Below are 15539 nucleotides of genomic sequence, written 5' to 3' on the forward strand. Positions count from 1 at the left end.
TGGATGCCCTTTGAAACAGCAGAGAGGTGACCTTGCAAGATCAGTAAGTGCTTTCTGAATCATCAAAGAACATTAGCCTCTCTCAACTGCCGGGCCGGCTACCACCTGCATCCACCCCTGCAGCCTAGGGAGCAGCAGGGGTCAGATGTCAGGGCTGACATTTTGGAAGTGGTCCTCCGAGCCAGCGAGTTGGGATCCAGCTGAAATGCTCCAGTGGGTGGTCTTCCACCTCTCTGCTCCAGCACCCCATTCTAGAGGGGCTCAGATTGAGGAAGCTTCTGGATGCTTGCAAGTCACTTCCCCTGTACCCCTGGATGGAGCGTTAACCTATCCCATCTGCCCCTTCTGCTGTGCCACCCACACTTCCCAGCTCCTTCTTGGTCCCAGGCCCCTATTGCCCCTTCCGCACTTGGTGCACTGAGGTTCAGAGAGGGCAGAGTGTCTGCCTCGGCCACACAGTGAGGAGAAGTGGGACTCATCTTCCTCCAGGCGGGCTGCAGATTTTCAAAGTGGAAATATCTTTATTTATCTTTCCAAAGTAATATAAGCTCTTTTGTAGAGAGTGTGCACGTGTGTGTGTGTGTGTGTGTGTGTGTGTGTGTGATCACAGAATCAAAATATGTTCCAGAAAGTATATGGGCTTACTCCCCAGGGAACTACAATTTGTAACTGGGTATCTTTTCAGACCCTTATACACATGTACGAATGTACAGCTTTTCTCTACATGAATAAGTTTATTCCATATACAGTGCTTTCCGGGCTTAATATTAGGCAACTCTTTTTTTTTCTTTTCTTTTTTTTTTTTTTTTGAGACGGAGTTTCGCTCTTGTTGCCCAGGCTGGAGTGCAATGGCGTGATACTGGCTCACTGCAACCTCCGCCTTCTGGGTTCAAACGATTCTCCTGCCTCAGCCTGGGATTAAAGGCATGCGCCACCACGCTGAGCTAATTTTTGTATTTTTAGTAGAGATGGGGTTTCTCCATGTTTGTCAAGCTGGTCTCAAACTCCCGACCTCAGGTGATCCACCCGCCTTGGCCTCCCAAAGTGCTGGGATTACAGGTGTTAGCCACCGCACCCAGCCAGGCAACTCTTTTTTAACCTCCCTGAGCCTCAGTTTCCTCATCTCTAAATGGGGGTAAAGGCTCTGTGAGCACTGGAGGAAATTATACTGCAGTGGCCACTTTTATATGCCCATCTCAGATTGATTGTTAGATTATCTTTGAACCATATTCCTGCAGGTGGATTGCTGGGTCTAAGAACAGGCACGCTCAGAACTGTAATAGCTGCTGTCAAATCTGCACTACGAACACCATAAGGAGAGTTGTTTTGCTCCACTCTTAAAAGCTCCTTCCATATCCCCATGGGATTCCCCTCCAGCTACAGAAAGCAGCCCTGGAATACCCTCACCCCACCACCTTCTCGGCCAGAGCCCTGTTCCTTTATGTGCATATGAGCAAACAGCACGGATGTGCCTCAGTTGGTGAATGGCTTTTGTTTCTTGGGGTTTGTTTTTTTAAGATGGGGTCTCGCTCTGTTGCCCAGGCTTGGAGTGCAGTGGTACGTTCATACCTCACTGTAACCTCAAACTCCTGGGTTCGTGGGGTCCTCTTGCCTCAGCCTCCTGAGTAGCTGGGGCTACAGGTGTGCACCACCACACTGGGCTAATTTTTAAATTTTTTACACAGACAGGGTCTCACTATGTTGCCCAGGCTGGTCTCAAGCTCCTGGGCTCAAGCAATCTGCCTGTCTTGGCCTCCCCAAAATGCTGGATGGTGCATGCCACCATGCCCAGCTGGGGAATGGTTTATGGGGGAATAGCAGTGCTGCAGGCTCTGATACAGTCCTAGCTGCCCTCTTTTATCTCGTTAGGGAGCTCTTCTTCACCCTGCTCCGTAAGTACAGGCTCCCTGTCCTTCCTCACCCTTCCTTTGTTGACTCTAGTTACTCCTATGGCCTCAATTTCCATTTCTGTGCCCAGCTCCCCACCTACCTCTTCCCCTCCCCCAAGACCCCACTCTTTGCTCCTACAGATCTTTAGACATTCTATGATCATGCCAAGCATCCCTCAGACTCAGTGTGTTCTAAACAGAACCTGACACCACGTGCTTCACCCCAGCATTCAACCTGGCCCTCTCAGCCTCCGCGACTCAGGCACTAGTTCCACCTCCAGCCAGCAGTCACCCAACAGCAACTCTTCCCTCCCCTCCTCCACACCCTGCCGCCAACAGAATGCTGCCTTTGCATGGTCTCCAGACAGCTCCGGTACTTCCCCAGCCTTCTCCTTGTTCCACGTCACACCTGCACAGCTGTAACAACTACTGTGGAGGTCAGCCTGCTCCTCCCTCTCCTTCCCCATCCCTACAGTTCATTTCTTACCCAGTAGCCCATAGGAATCCCATCTGCTCACTCCTCTGCTGAAGACCCTCCCATGGGTCTCTCCCTGCAGCCCACAGGATCCAGGCAAGACTCAGTAGCATGCTTCCTGAAAGCCCTGCAGCCCTGCATGTCCTTCTGTTTTTTTTTTTTTTTTTTTTTTTTTTTGATGGAGTCTCACTCTGTCGCCCAGGCTGGAGTGCAGTGGCATGATCTCTGCTCACTGCAGCCTCCCAGGTTCAAGTGATTCTCCTGCCTCAGCCTCCCGAGTAACTGGGATTACAGCCTCCTGAGTAACTGGGATTAGGCACCCGCCATCACACCCGGCTAATTTTTGGTACAGGCAGGGTTTCACCACGTTGGCCAGGCTGGTCTCGGACTCCTTACCTCAGGTGATCTACCCACCTCGGCCTCCCAAAGTGTTGGGATTACAGGCGTGAGCCACCGCACCTGGCCCCTGCGTGTCCCTCTTAACCCTGCCCTATTTTCTGGCTGTCTCTGTAGTCTCTCCCCTGCCCAGCCAGCCTCTTACACGTACACACACCAGACACTCCAGCCGGTGGAATGTTCGTTTCTCAATTGCCCTGGGCCTTTGCATGTGCTTTTCTCTCTGTGTGGCTCATTCTAGGGTAACAAGCATGTTAGTTAATGCTAGCTGCTGTAACAGACAAACCTGAAGTCCTAGAAGGCTTAATGCAGTTCTTGTTTTCTTGAAATCCAGTCAGTGTCTGGTGGGTAGAGATGCAAAGGCCTAGGCTCCTCCTAACTCCACCCACGCGCGGATCCTTGGATACCGCCCCATTCATCCAGTAAATGGGAAAGGAGACCACAGAAAAGGTCCACCCACTTAACCTCATCAGCTGGCATTCTGTTCACATCTCACTGGCCAGGACCCAGTTACGTGTGACACTGAACTGCAAGGGCGCATGGGAAATGTAGTCTAGCCATGTGGCCGTGGAGAAAAGGGAACTGTCTTTGGAAATTGGAGACCACACAACAGCTTCTGCCACCAGAGGCCCCTACCCCAATAGGCCTTCCCAATGCCGCTGTCCCCTCCCCAAGGCTGGATCAGGTGTTTTCTCTGTGTTTCTGCAAGCCCCAAACAATCCGTTGTCCATCACTGCCCTCGCCTCGCAGCTGTGTGTTCCTCTGTCTCCCCAGTTAGGACTGTGAGCCCCGAGCTCTCTGCACGGGGTTATTCTGAACTCTAGTGCTGGAATGCAGGTGCCCAGTAAACACCTGTGGGATGGATCAATTTAAAACTATCATGGGCCGGGAGCGCTGGCTCACGCCTGTAATCCCAGCACTTTGGGAGGCCAAGGCAGGTGGATCACTTGAGGTCAGGAGTTTGAGACCAGCCTGCCCAAGGTGGTGAAACCCTGTCTCTACTAAAATTACAATATTAGCCAAGTGTGGTGGCAGGTGTCAATAATCGCAGCTACTTGGAAGGCTGAGGCAGGAGAATTGCTTGAACCCAGGGGGCGGAGGTTGCAGTGGGCCAAGATCGCCCCATTGCACTTTAGCATGGGTGACAAAAGTGAAACTCTGTCTCAAAAAAAAAAAAAAAAAAGAAAGAAAGAAAGAAAAAACTATCATGGCCACAAGGTGTCCACAATTTATTGATAGGTGGGGAAAAAAGCAAGTTAACAAAATATGTCCCCCAAAGAAGCAGGTGCATCTGGGCTCCATGGCTTACACCTGTAATCCCAGCACCTGGGGAGGCTGAGGTGGGAGGCTCACTTGAGCCCAGGAGTTCAAGACCAGCCTGGACAACATAGCAAGACCTCATCTTTACAAAAAATCAAAATACAAAAATTAGCCAGGTGTGGTGGTGCATACCTGTAGTCCCAGCTGCCTGGGAGGCTGAGGTGGAAGGGTCTCTTGAGCCCAGGAGTTTGAGGCTGCAGTGAGTCATGATCATGCCACTGCACTCCAGCCTGGGTGACAGAACAAGACCTTATGTCAAAAAAACAAAAACAGTTTCCATTCCATCGTCTATACAAATATATGACCAGAAATCCTGTGATGGTGATGACCTCTGGGGTTGGGCTTCTTTTAATCATCTTCTTTATACTCTTCTGTATTGTTTGAATTTTTTTTCAGTATGCTGCTTTCATCATTGAAAAAGTTTTTGCTGGGCACCGTGGTGCACACCTGTAATCCCAGCTACCTGGGTGGCTGAGGCAGGAGAATTGCTTGAACCCAGGGAGCAGAGGTTGCAGTGAGCCAAGATCTTGACACTGCACTCCAGCCTGGGCAAAAGAGTGAGACTCTATCTCCAAAAAAAAAAAAAAAATTTTCCTGGGGGTGGGGGTGGAGAACCAGCCAAAGATGTTGTCATTGGCTGGGCGCGGTGGCTCACGCCTGTAATCCCAGCACTTTGGGAGGCTGAGGTGGGTGGATCATGAGGTCAGGAGATCAAGACCATTCCGACTAACACAGTGAAACACTGTGTCTACTAAAAATACAAAAAATTAGCCAGGCGAGGTGGCAGGTGCCTATAGTACTAGCTACTCGGGAGGCTGAGGCAGGAGAATGGAGTGAACCTGGGAGGCGGAGCTTGCAGTGAGCTGAGATCGCGGCACTGCACTCCAGCCTGCGTGACAGAGCAAGACTCTGTCTCAATAAAAAAAAAAAAAGAAAGATGTTGTCATCAATACTGTGGGAAGAGACTTCTCTGGCAGGGCTGGAAGCACAGGTCTACCATCAGGGCTCCCTACTCTGGAAATCTTTGCTTCCCTTGGCTAGTTGCTCTCCTCCTCACCGACAATCTCACCTCTTGTTCAAGAGCCTGCACTTCACTCTCACCTAGATGAGGTTCTCACCCCTCTATAAAATGGAGATGATAACAGGAGCTCCCCGGAGAGGCTGCAGATGCATGACAGGTCCCAAGCCGAGAAGTGGACCCTGTTGGGTTCAGAGTCCACTCTAATAAACTACAGCCCCTGCAGTCTGATGCCAGCTCCACCCTGACTCTCCCTTGGAAAGCTGTCTTCAAGCCAGCTCAGCTCAAAAGGCAGAAGGTCAACGGAATGTTAGCCTGGATAAAACAACGCCATACCATGTCCCAAACCTGATTCCAGCACCTAGAGAGAAGGCGACTCCGGACCTGCCTTGTGGCACTTTAAGCCCTGGTATTTCGTGGGTGCCTGGGGGCTGCTCCCAGACTGGTGAGGCTTTGAGGGAAAGGGGGACTCAGAGCAAGTGAGGATGCCTGCTGTTCCCTGGGAGAGGCTGGCAGCTGCTTAACCTATGGAAGTGCTTAGTGTGGGATGAATGACCGTCACAATAATGATCATTATTAATTGATGGTGGCACCTGGGTCCCTAAATGGTGCCACCTGCCTGGTCTGTGATGAGGTTCTAGGCAGCAGTGCTGAAGGGAGGATGGTGGAGGCATTTCTGGGCACAAGGAGACCTCTGTCCATGGACAAAGCTGAGACAACTGACCTGAACCTAAGATTCAAGTGCCTAAACTGAGTCCTAGGATTCCTGGGGCTCAGGGCCGGGGCACCTAGAACTGCCTCTTCCCGCCAAGGCCTTGGGGAGGATCTGCATCTCCAGTCAGCCTAAGTCCTGCAGAGCTGGTCGAGTGTCTGTGTATCACCATTCCTCACCCAGGTATAGAGGCAGGACACGCTCTTTGATGTAAGATTTAGAGCTCAGGAAGTGAAATCTTGCCAGACTCATCTGAGCCCCGGTCAGATGCTCTGCCTCCTGGAAGCCTTCCAGGCTGAGTTAGTTGTTCATTCTGGGTTCCCACAGATTTTGGATAAACCTTGGTCTCCGGTTGTGTCTCAGCATCTTTAAGCCCTGGAGTGTGGCAAGTCTGCATATGTACTCTGGCTTTGTCTGCTCTCTGATAGCTGGGTGACCTTGGGCAGGTGACGTTACCTCTCTGAGCTTTGGTTTCTTTACCAGGAGGGTAGAATAATAGAGGTGCTTGATGCATCAGCTGTGAGACTTAAATGAAATGCAGCAGGTGGAGCAATTAGCCCTCTTGCACCCCAGCCCACCTGCATCTCCCTGTCCCTCAGTCAGCCTTAGAGCCTGTTCTGGGCTCTGTGCAGGCTTCTGCGGTTGCTGTGTCCTTGGCCCAAGGATACCTAGAATCTTTCTGTGCCCTTGGATGAAAGAGCTGCTTGCTTGTTGGGGTCCAGAGAGAGGTGAGGACCGGCCAGGGCTGTCCAGTGGGGGCAGAGGGCCAGGGCAACACCTGCAGGGTACCAGGGTGTGCCACCTGCTATCCCCAGGAAGCAAACTCATGAATATTCATACCACTGGATGGGAGGGAGCCAGCCAGCTTGCTGCTGGGTGTCATTGGAGCATTCCTGTCTCCCAGTGACCGCAGAGACAGCCTGGGAGTTGGACGTGGCTCAGGCAGTGAGTGGAAAGGGGCAGCCAGCCACAGCCCGAGGTGAGTGTGTCTCTTATTCTCCGCCACAGGGGTCACAGGGAAAGTAGGATACCCGGATACCTGCCTGGTGGTGACGCTCTAAGCCAGAAGGTTTACCATCCCAGGCTGGGTTTCCCTGTGTGCATGATGTGGGGGAAGAAGTCCTGTTTCTCCTTCGTTCCCTGGAGGGTGTCAGTTCAGCTAAACAGGAGGATGGCCGGGCCTGGCCTGCTGCCAGCTCTCTGCACTGATGCAGGCCAATGTGACGGGCATAATCTAGAAGGGCAGGAGTAGATGGGGTGGGCTGGTGATAGGGGGACTGTCCATCCTGAGTGCCTGCGGTTGTCACTACTATGGGTGGAGGAGGTGGGAGACCCAGGTTCTAGTCCCGTCTCTGCTGCTGCTGTGCTGTGTAACACTGAAGGTGTCCTTGCCCTCTCTGAGGTTCAGCCTCCCTGCCTCTTTGTCTTCTGGCCTTGAGGCTAGGAGGCTCTGGCTGCATTGAGATCATCCCTGGACTTGGGACCCTCAGCTTCCTGCAAGCCTCCATTGTGGGTCAGTGGGCACACCCTTTGGTGGGGCTGTGGCTGGGACCCTGGGAACGTATCGATGATGATGATGATGACAGTGATGGCAGGCCCCGCTCAGTGACTCTCTGCTCTGCACCAGCCCTGGGCTGGGTGCTTTCCTTGTGGAATGCAGAGGATCTGCACAGCACCCTGTGATGGAGGCTCAACTGGTACAGGTTGAGTATCCCTTATCTGAAATGCTTGGGACCAGAAGTGTTTCGGATTTCAGATTTTTCAGATTTTGGAAGATATGCGTATATATAATGAGATATCCTGGAGATGGAACCCAAGTCTAAACATTTTTGTTTAGAAAGAATTGATGTTTCTTTCTTTCTGGTTGATTTTATTGTTTAAACTTTTTTTTTTTTTTTTTTTTTTTTTTTTTTTTTTTTTTTTTTTTTTTTTGAGATGGAGTCTCACTCTGTTGCCCAGGCTGGAGTGCAGTGGTGTGATTTCGGCTCACTGCAAGTTCTGCCTCCCGGGTTCATGCTCCTGCCTCAGCCTCCCTAGTAGCTGGGACTACAGGCTCCCGCCACCATGCCCGGCTAAATTTTTTTGTGTATTTTTAGTAGAGATGGGATTTCACTGTCTTAGCCAGGATGGTCTCGATCTCCTGACCTCATGATCCACTCACCTCAGCCTCCCAAAGTGCTGGGATTACAGGCGTGAGCCACCGTGCCCAGCCTAATTTTAATGTTTTTGAGACAGGGTCTTGCTCTGTGGCCCAGGCTGGAGTTCAGTGGCACGATCATGACTCACTGCAGCCTCAACCTCCCAAGTTCAAGTGATCTTTCTGCCTCAGCCTCCCCAGTAACTGGGACTACAGGCATGCACCACCATGCCTGGCTAATTTTTGTATTTTTTGTAGAGATGGGGTCTTGCCATGTTGGTCAGGCTGGCCTCAAACTCCTGAGCTCAAGCGATCCTCCTGCCTCTGTCTTTCAAAGTGTTGGAATTACAGGCATGAGCCACCATGCCCCACCTTCATGTATGTTTCTTATACACGTAGCCTCAAGGTAGTTTTATTTTTCTCTTGAGGACACTAAATAAACTGTGTGTTGTGCACCTGGGTTTTGACTGAGACCTGTCATGTGAGGTCAAGTATGGAATTTTCCACTTGTGGTGTCATGTAGGCATTCACAAAGTTTTGTATTTAGGGACATTTCAGATTTCAGATTTTGGATTTTTATTTTTATTATTTATTTATTTATTTTTGAGACAGAGTCTTGCTCTGTCGCCCAGGCTGGAGTGCAATGGCGCAATCTCAGCTCGTTGCAACCTCTGCCTCCCGGGTTCAAGCAATTCTCCTGCCTCAGCCTCCCAAGTAGCTGGGATTACAGGTGCACACCACCACGTCCGGCTAATTTTTTGTATCTTTAGTAGAGACGGTGTTTCAGCATGTTGGCCAGGCTGGTCTTGAACTCCTTACCTCATGATCTGCCCGTCTCGGCCTCCCAAAGTGCTGGGACTACAGACATGAACCACTGCGCTCGGCCCATGGGGGCTTTTACATGCATGTGCCTCACATGTATTACTCTCGTCTGTAGGTCTCCTACACAGGATCTCTCCTGTGTCTCCGTGAGGTGTTGTCTGCCTGGACCATGTCCTCATCCACATTCTCTGCACAGGCTCTATAGCCCTGCCCACATTCTGCCCTGAGAGCCATGGGAAGTCATTCATCACACATTCACCAGGTGCCAGGCTCGGGGAGCTCAGGGATGAGTCACCAGTAGGCTTGCCTGTAGCGGGGCACGGAAGGGGCCTCTCCTCTGGCATGCCAATGAACCAAGGCTGGGTCAGGGTCAATGGTGATGATAATAATGAATATGTGTTGATCACCTCCTGGGTACGTGCGTTGTCTCAGTCTCATAGCCTGAGAGCAAGGCATGGTGGCTTATGCCCAGCACTTTGGGAGGTGGAGGTGGGGGAATCACTTGAGGCCAGGAACTCAAGATCAGCCTGCAACATAGGGAGAGCCCCCATCTCTACAAAAAATTAAAAACTTAGCTAGGCATGGTGGTGACCTGGGCGTGGGTGGTATGCACTTGAGAGGCCGAGGCAGGAAATTCACTTGAGGCCAGGTGTTCGAGACCAGCCTGGGCAGTACAGTGAGACCCCCATCTCTAAAAAAAAAAAAATGTTTTTAAAGTAGCCAGGCATGGTGGTGCATGCCTGTAGTCTTAGCTACTCAGGAGGCCGAGGCAAGAGGATCCACTGAGCCCAGGAGTTCAAGGCTACAGTGAGCTATGATCACGCCACTTCACTTCAGCCTGGGTGATAGAGCAAGATCCTGTCTTTTTAAAAAATTAATCTCATAGCCTGGTGACCGTTCTCCCTCAAGCCAGGCTCCTGGCTGTCAGCTAGCTCCTCTCCCGACCTCAGTCTGTTCAGGGGCTCTGCCTGTGATTACAGAGGGCTCTGTGTGCCTTGATCTTGCTGGTGTGCGTCCATGCACACATGAGGAGACTGAGGCTCAGGGAGGGTGAGGTACATAGTTTCACACCTAAGTTAACAGTGGCCAGGCAGGAAGGGCACAACCAGACTTGGACCCCTCAGGTGGCTGGCACAGGAGGGACCAGACACCAGGGTCCCCTCTGCTTCCCCTCCCCTTATCCTGGCTGCAGGCTCATCCCACAGAGAGCAGACCCTGCTGTGCTCCTTGGACAGAGCTTCCTGTCCACCCCCACATCCCCCACTTTCTGTGATGCAACTTTCCCTCCTTCCTTCCCCTGGGCTTGGGACAGGGCTTAGGACACACCAGGCAGGGACTGCCATGGACAAAGCAGGAAGTGGAATATTGGAGGTCTATAGACCTGGGCTCTAATTCTGGCCCTGCCCCGCCTTTGCTGAATGACCCTGGGCAAATTATGTCACCTCCTGGAACCTCACCTTTCCCATCTACCAAATGGGGGTGACAGCAGTGTGTCGGGGGGTGGAGTGGTATCCACTAAGTGGTTGCTGAGTAGGGTCAGTTAGATGCTCTGAAGAGGCAGGCCCCTGCCCTGGGCCTGGCTCCTAACATGGGCTCAAAAGTAAAACTAGGAGGGATGGCCCAAGGTTCAGCAGCAGGCAGCACCCAGCACGTGTGGCAGGGACCTGGCAAGCTTTGAGAAATAGCAAATAGGGGCTGGGCTCAGCGGCTCACACCTGTAATCCCAACACTTTGGAATGCCGAGGTGGGTGGATCGCTTGAAGTCGGGAGTTTGAGACCAGCCTGGCCAACATGGTGAAACCCTGTCTCTACTAAAATGCAGAAATTACTTGAGTGTGGTGGCGTGCAGCTGTAATCCCAGCTATTTGAGAGGCTGAGGCAGGAGAATCACTTGAACCCAGGAGGCGGAGGTTGTAATGAGCTGAGATTGTACCACTGCACTCCAGCCTGGGCAACATAGGGAGATTCCGTCTCAAAAACAAACAAACAAAAGAGCAAATGGGAGAATGAAATGAGGGAGTGAATGAGTGAACCAATAATGGTGTGGGGGGATGGAGGAACTGTCCTGGGCGGGGCCAGGTGGAGCCTGATTGGTGGGGCAGGGAGGCTGGTCTGCCCCCTGCTGCTGGGCCTGGACCTCAGCGCCTCCAGTAGTGCAGCCTCTCTGATTCCGGAAGGTACCCTGGTGAGTGGGGCTGCCGGGGTGAGTCCTTGGGATTTCCAGAGGGCAAGCCACAGTAATCCTAATCCCTCCTCATCTTAAAGTCAGAGAAACTGAGGCCCAGAGTTTTGGACTATGATCTGGTCCACGACTCGGCCCTGTTTTCTGCTGGGTCGCTGAGAAGTTGGAGGCTGACAGGGGTGCTTGAGGCTGAGGCAGGTTTGTGCTTTGTGGGCGGCCCAGCCCCCACTCCTTTTGGGGTTGAAGGCAGGTCCCCCCGGGCCTCAGGAGGGGTACAGCTAACACTCTAAGTGATGACTGTGTGCTGGTTGCTTTGCTTAGGAAATTTCTCCAGAGAGCAGCTAGGGGCGCCTCCAGCTTTCCCATTTTACAGATGAGAAACTGAGACTCCATGAGGGCTCTTGGCGTGTCTGAAATCACAGGGCTGGATTGAAACAGGCCTGGGGCCCCTCCATGGCTGGCGGGTTTATTCCGCTTTGCAAGCTTTCTGATTTGTTACTTAAATGTGTTAAGTAACAAATTAACTAACACATTTGTTAAGGTGTTGACAATTAATTGCCTTTTTTTTGAGATGGGCCCTCACTCTGGTCACCCAGGCTGAAGTGAAGTGGCGTGACCTTGGCTCGCGGTAACCTCTGCCAACCTCTGACCCCCAGGCTCAAGCAATCCTCCCACCTCAGCATAACTTTTCCAGGGCATAGTGTGTGCGACCCTCCCCCAGGGTGGCTGACTGGCTTCTGCCTGCAGGGACAGTGGTGATAAAGCCATGCATGTAGTTATTAGCCCATGTGACTTTTCCTGGCCTCGGGAGCCCAGGGCGCAGTGCAGCGTAAGCCAGGGCAGAAGTGGAAAGTTCGGGACAAGAGTAGAAAGTCTGGGCACCTGGTTTTGCAGCTAAGGTAAGGTGGGAAGACCCTCCAAGCCGCAGCTCTCTCCTGGACTCCAGTTCCTCAGCCTGAACTGCCCCCGTCACAGTCCACGTCTCAGCCCCCTGCTGATAGGGTTGCCACGCTTAGATCATCCCCCAAAACAAACAAATAACAACAGGCTGGGCACAGTGGCTCTTGCCTGTAATCCCAGCATTTTGGGAGGCTGAGGTGGGAGGATCGCTTGAGTCCAGGAGTTCAATACCAGCCTGGGCATCTCAAAAATAATAATATAAAAAATGTTAAAAAAATATAAAAATAGGCCAGGCTCAGTGGCTCACCCCTGTAACTCCAGCACTTTGGGAGTCCGAGGTGAACAGATCACGAGGTCAGCAGATCAAGACGATCCTGGCCAACATGGTGAAACTCCATCTCTACAGAAAATACAAAAATTAGCTGGGTGTGGTGGCGTGTGCCTGTAATCCCAGCTACTCGGGAGGCTGAGGCAGGAGAATCACTTGAACCAGGGAGTGGGAGGTTGCAGTGAGCCGAGATCACACCACAGCACTCCAGCCTGGTGACAGAGCGAGACTCTGTCTCAAAAAAATAAAATAAACGTATAAAAATGAAAAATAAAATAAGGAAATAACAATAACAAAACCGCCAGGACATCTAGTTAAACTTGAAGTTTGATTTTTTTTTTTTTTTTTTTTTTTTTTTTTTTTTTTTTTTTGAGACAGAGTCTCACTCTGTCGCCCAGGCTGGAGTGCAGTGATACCATCTCAGCTCACTGCAACCTCTGCCTCCTGGGTTCAAGCGATTCTTCTGTCTCAGCCTCCTGAGTAACTGGGACTGTAGACGCATGCCACCATGCCCAGCTAATTTTTGCATTTTTAGTAGAGACAGAATTTCACCATATTGGTCAGGCTTGTCTCAAACTCCTGACCTCAGGTGATCTACCCTCCTTGGCCTCCCAAAGTGCTGGGATTACAGGCATGAGCCACCGCACCCAGCCTTGGAATAATTTTTAGTAGAACTATGTCCCATGCAATATTTGGAGTATACTTACACCGTAAAAAATTGTATTCACTGTTTATCTGAAATTTGAATTTAACTGGGCAACCCTACCAGCTGGCTTTGGAAAGGGGGTGGGTGTGTGGGCAGACGCCTGGCCAGCTGTGTGACCTGAGCCTTCTTCCCAGCTGTGAGCCTCAGTTTCTCCATCAGCCACCCCTATAGACTCTAGGGGCACAAGGGCCAGTGAGGAGAGAAGAGCCCTGGCTCTTACTGGGTGCCTCACCTATACCACTGTGGGATGGGTGGCACAGGGGACAGGTAGGGCTGGCTGTGCCTTCTGAAAGGTGAAGGATTCAGACCTCAGAGAGCCCTTGGCCTTCCCTGTAGACAGCCCTGGCCCAGGCCTGGGGGGCGGGGAGTGTGGCACAGGGCACGGGGAGAGGGGCTTCTTTTCCTTCTTATTTATTGATTTATTTATTTGAGACAGGGTCTCACTGTGTCATCCAGAGCTGGAGTGCAGCGGCACAGTCATGGCTCACTGGAACTCAGGCTCAAGCAATCCTCCCGCCTCAGCCTTCCAAGTAACTAGGACTACAGGCATGTGCCACCACGCCTGGTGAATTTTTTTAAATTTTGTTTTGTAGAGATAGGGTCTCACCATATGCCTAGGCTGGTCTTGAACTCCTGGCTCAAGCACTCCGCCTGCCTCATCCTCCCAAAGTGCTGGGATAACAGGTGTGAGCCACTGTGCCCAGCCTTTTTCCTTTTGCCTTAGAAAAGTGTTTCATAGTTGGGCGCGATGGCTCACATCTGTCATCCCAGTAATTTGGGAGGCCAAGGCAGGCGGATTACTTGAGCCCAGGAGTTCGAGACCAGCCTGGGCAACGTGGCGAAACTGTGTCTCTCTATTTTTAAAAAATTAAAGTATAAAAAAAGGAAATAATTTCATTATCATGCCCTAAAAGGTATAAAAAATAAGATAACTTCAGGATCTGGGAGAATTTGGAGTACAATTGAAGAAGTTTTTAAATATATATTTTTATTAAAAATACAAGAAAAAGAAACAGAAGAAAAAATAACTAAAAATAAGGTAACGAGTGTTAGTTATCTTATTTTTTCTTCTGTTTATTTTTCTTTTATTTCTCATCAACCAGCTTAAAAATTAAAAGGAGTGGAAAGTTTGGGGCCCTGGTTCTGCCACCTGGTTCATTTTAATTTTTAAATTTTAACCTTCTCCCTGCCCCATTCCCCAACCTCTCTTTGAGTTGCTTCACCCACCCTCTCTGTCTGCAACCCTGGGGCTGTCTCTTTCCAGGTGGTTGTCTCTCTATCTCTCCAGTGTCTCTCTGTCCCTGTCTGGACCCTGCTGGGGGCCACAGAGCAGGCAAAGGCAGGTCTCAGCTGCCAGGCCTGGGCAGCCTTGGGGGCTCCCTGGGGCCAGTTTCCTGACACTTGCCCCACTCTGTGCTGCCCCCGCAGGTGTCTGAGATGCTGCCACCGCAGAAGAAGCCCTGGGAGTCCATGGCTAAGGGGCTGGTGCTGGGCGCGCTCTTCACCAGTTTCCTGCTGCTGGTGTACTCCTATGCCGTGCCCCCGCTGCATGCTGGCCTGGCCTCCACGTGAGTGGCCCAGCTGGGCAGATGATGGGTGTAGGTGGGGGAGGGATGGCACCCCACCCATGGGGCCCTGTAATTACCACAGGGCCTGCCCAGTGACCTTGGATAGCCACCCTGCACCCTGCACCATGCTGTGCCAGACAGAAATTCCACTGACGGCAGAGCTCGCCGTGTAACCCTGAGCCTTGGTGTGCCTATCTGTGAAGTGGGGATAAAAACAGAGCCTTTTGGCTGGGCGCGGTGACTCACGCCTGTAATCCCACCACTTTGGGAGGCCCAGGCAGGCAGATCACCTGAGGTCAGGAGTTCGAGACCAGGCTGACCAACATGGTGAAACCCCATCTCTACTAAAAATACAAAAATTAGCTGGGCATGGTGGTGTGTGTCTGTAATCCCAGCTACTTGGGAGGCTGAGGCAGGAGAATTGCTTGAACCCGGAAGGCAGAAGTTGCAGTGAGCCGAGATGGCACCACTGCACTCCAACCTGGGCAACAGAGTAGACTGTCTCAAAAAAAAACAAAAACAAAAACAAAACAAAAAAAAACAACAACAAAACAGAGCCTTCCTCATAGGACATGAGAATCAGGTAACACTGTCTGTACAGGGCTTAGATTGGCATCATCTGAGATGCCAATGGAGCCCTGGGGGCGTGACCTGTCCATGGATTCAAATGGGTCCGTCTGACTCCAGGCCCAGCTCCTGAGAACCAGGCTCTCCCGCTTCCTCATGGGCTGCACTGCACAGACCCGGCACAGCCTGTAGCTGGTGCAATACCAGTGCTTGGTGATACTAAGTTGAAACAGAGGAAACTGCAAATTTCTGCAAAACTGACCATTTTTGTCCTATAAAATGGCAATTTCATGTGGCCCAAGCGGCTGCTGATTCATGGTACATGTAACACAGTGGCCATGAATGAGGCCTGTGTGCCTCATCTCACAACACTGTGAATAAGGGCCTGTTATTGTACCCATTTCACAGAAGAGGAAACTGAGGCCAGAGAGGCCAAACCACCCGCGCAGGCACCCAGCCTGGACTCAGGCTCCACAAGTCCCACTATCCCAGCTCCTTTGCCACCACTGTCCCCAACAA

The 15539-nt window shown here is 51.5% G+C and overlaps 1 protein-coding gene across 18 annotated transcripts in view; it reads left to right on the plus strand.

The window, feature by feature from the left end:
• Positions 1-15539, plus strand: part of GAL3ST1 (galactose-3-O-sulfotransferase 1) — a 21908-nt gene that overhangs the window by 3276 nt on the left and 3093 nt on the right. For 4 of the 18 annotated variants that reach the window (XM_011979077.1, XM_011979062.1, XM_011979078.1 and 1 more), the window contains exon 2: positions 14314-14453. The exons of 1 other annotated variant lie outside the window; for it this stretch is intronic. In XM_011979077.1, coding sequence (XP_011834467.1) covers positions 14323-14453 — 131 coding nt within the window. In that variant the 5' untranslated portion in view covers positions 14314-14322. Of the gene's footprint in view, positions 1-6413; positions 6539-6699; positions 6790-10920; positions 10955-13321; positions 13451-14313; positions 14454-15539 lie in introns of those variants that run through there. 13 more of the 18 variants (XM_011979073.1, XM_011979060.1, XM_011979067.1 and 10 more) reach the window with 11 other exon arrangements.

The sequence above is a fragment of the Mandrillus leucophaeus genome, unplaced genomic scaffold, assembly GCF_000951045.1.
Source record: "Mandrillus leucophaeus isolate KB7577 unplaced genomic scaffold, Mleu.le_1.0 Scaffold2, whole genome shotgun sequence".
NCBI classification, from domain to species: domain Eukaryota; kingdom Metazoa; phylum Chordata; class Mammalia; order Primates; family Cercopithecidae; genus Mandrillus; species Mandrillus leucophaeus.